General features: G+C 36.2%; 1 protein-coding gene across 1 annotated transcript in view; it reads left to right on the forward strand.

Annotated features, from left to right (window-relative positions):
- The first annotated feature begins 577 nt into the window (after positions 1-577).
- NDUFS4 (NADH:ubiquinone oxidoreductase subunit S4) overlaps positions 578-3,070 on the forward strand; it is an 8,366-nt gene continuing 5,873 nt past the window's right edge. The window contains exon 1 of the mRNA XM_010168020.1: positions 578-748. Coding sequence (XP_010166322.1) covers positions 657-748 — 92 coding nt within the window. The 5' untranslated portion in view covers positions 578-656. The remainder of the gene's footprint in view (positions 749-3,070) is intronic.

The following is a 3,070-nucleotide window of genomic DNA, read 5'->3' on the forward strand; positions in this document are numbered from 1 at the left end:
GTGCTTCTTAATTATGTACAGGCTTAAGCCCAAGTGAAAGCACTTACACTGCAGCATATAGTTGGCTGGCTAGGATTTTGGTGAATAGTCCTGTTCACAGGAAGCTTAGGCTTACAATAGTAATGTAAAATTTCAGAATTTCTTGATGTTTCAGTCTGTTCTCTTAATATTTTCTTTAATGAAGAAAGAAGAGTTTATGCATTTCCGCATTTGCTTTTGCTGGTGCACGTTCGTGCAGTCCAGACTTTGCAGCTGTGGTCAGAGGATGGGAAGGAATGTCCTGTCCCTCCTCTGGCACTAGCTGTTGTGTAGCTGGGAGATGAGCAGGTTCAGGTAACTGATCCATGCAAAATCTAATTCAGCTAGGGGAAGAAGGATGATAGCAGCCCCAACATGTATCAGCCACACTTTATACAACAGAACTCATAACATACTTTTCTGCATTTTTTTTCTCTTTTTTTTGTAACTTAAAAATAAAAATAAAACTTGAAATTATGTAAAAAGCATAAGCAGTATTGTTTTACAAGACTTCTACGTGAACTCTTTTTTAACAAGTTCCATTGTGTTTTTCATAGGATATCACTGCTTTAACTGGTGTTCCAGATGAGCACATCAAAACCAGAAAAGTTCACATTTTTGTTCCAGCACGTAATGCGATGCAGGCAGGAGTTAACAATACAAAGAAATGGAAGATGGAATTTGATAACAGGGAGCGCTGGGAGAACCCTTTAATGGGATGGGCATCTACGTGAGTAGTTACTGAATTTGGAAATACTTTTCTTCTATATTTGGCTCTTACTAGTCATGTAAATTTCAAGTTTGAAATATCCTTTCTACCGGTAAATCTCCTTGTGTTTTAACAGTGCTTACAGTAAGTGGTTGGGTTTGTTAGTCATATGATTAATGAACTATTGTGTTTAAAAGCAGATTTTAGCTTACAACATCATCTGTACGAGTTTGAAAAAAGTGTTAACAACCAGAAATTTCAACTATTACATTTTTGGTGATGTAGAGCCACGAAGATGATTAAGGGAGTGGAGCATCTCCCTTATGAGGAAAGGCTGAGGGACCTGGGTCTCTTTAGCTTGGAAAAGAGGAGACTGAGGGGAGACCTAATTAATGTTTACAACTATGTTAAGGGCAAATGTCATGAGGATGGAGCCAGGCTCTTCTCAGTGATGCCCAACGATAGGACAAGGAGCAATGTGTGTGAGCTGGAGCACAGGAGGTTCTGCTTACACTTGAGAAAAAACTACTTTACAGTGAGGGTGACAGAGCCCTGGAACAGGCTGCCCAGGGAGGTTGTGGAGTCTCCTTCTCTGGAGATATTCAAGACCTGTCTGGACGCCTTCCTGTGTAATTTCATTTAGGTTCCTGCTCTGGCAGGGGGATTGGACTGGATGATCTTTCGAGGTCGCTTCCAATCCCTGACATTCTGTGATTCTGTGATTCTGTTAGTGTATAGCAGTACCAGGAAAAGAAGGTTGTTAGCTACCTGAAGCAGTAAATCGTTTTCAGTTCAGTTGCATCTTCTAAATTTGGTTAGCCATAAAATAACAATATTTAGCTTCTGGATTATTTTTTTTTACAAAGTTTTATTAATATCCTGAAGATGTGAAATGAGAAAACATAACTCATTAAAAAAAACCTCACCTATTTAAAATATTACACTGTTTCAATGTTGCTAATATTAGTAGTAAAAACTCTTAAATATGACAAAATCTAAAAAAGTACTAATCTTAGCTAAGTACGCTATAATTTGGACATGTAAGTATAACTTGGATGCTGCTAATTTTTATTTATTTTTTCCCCACATAAATATACTACCTGCATTTTACAGTGTGGTTAGAATTCCTGTAAACCATGAGGACTGTGCCAGCAATTCTCCTGAGAATATTGTAATTCTGATTTGAAGCTGTCTTGTTTGAGGCATATTCAGAAAAGTTGATTATTGTACATAATCAAAATCAACCACTAAAGGTTATTTTTCAAATTTTAAGAAGGATATAATATATGTTGAAAATATCTGGCTGCTATCATATTAGCACTTATGATCAGAGAACACAAAATTCTTTGAAAAAAATACTTAAAACCTTAAATATGAAATAATTTGAAAACACATTTTTTGAGATTTATTAACATTCTAAATCCAGTTACAGATGATTTTTTCTTTTAAAATTTATTTATAAAGTAAATGTATCCAGAAATATTAGTTCAAAATAACTCTGAAATTGTCTTCCTGTTATGCTGGTTTCCCATAAAAAATTGAGGAGGCTCACAGCCTGTAACATTTCAGTTGTATTCAGTATTGCAAAGCATTAGAGAAGTCAAGCTCAACTATTGTTAAATGAGAAAAACCACTGAATATTAATTAAAATATTAATTGTATTAAAATAGTCTGTTAAGCTACCTGGTTTTATACTTTAAGCCTGTATATAGCAATGACATCATCTTAAGCACGTCCTGGAGTTTTTTCACCATTTCATCTTAAGTATATTTAAATTGCTGTTTCAGAGGATAAGATTTCAGTTATTTAATGCATGTATGGCTTGAATGACTCTGCTACTGCAAGTAGGTACTACATTTAGCAAATAATGACCAGGTTGTTTCACGGGGCCTAAATTAATGAAATGATAGACTGTTTACCAGCAATACATCTTTCCCTCGTGTCATGTGCCCCCTGACCCCAGGTGTCTAGCTACTAAAGTATGGTCTATTTATACCACTGCTCAGATTATGATACTGTAGCAGGTGCCAGTAACACCTGCTTTAGTTCAGGTTGCATTTAACTTTTCTTCTAATCCCCCTCTGCTTTCCAGCTGACTTTAACCTCCCCAGACAATTTATGTTCTGGGTGAGATTTTGCATGATCTCAGTCAAAACAATAGCTATTAATCTTTTGAACAGTCACAACCATTTGTGCTGAATAACTAACCCCCCAGAAAAATGAGCCGTGGTTTTAAGGGCTTACCTGTATGTTAAATTGTCCTGGAGTGAGCTTATTGTGGGAATTTGAACAGGAATGGCTGTTTTGAATGAATCTACCTCTGCATGCATTTTTGTTTTGGGG

Source organism: Antrostomus carolinensis, unplaced genomic scaffold, assembly GCF_000700745.2.
Source record: "Antrostomus carolinensis isolate BGI_N321 unplaced genomic scaffold, ASM70074v2 scaffold6215, whole genome shotgun sequence".
Lineage (NCBI taxonomy): Eukaryota > Metazoa > Chordata > Aves > Caprimulgiformes > Caprimulgidae > Antrostomus > Antrostomus carolinensis.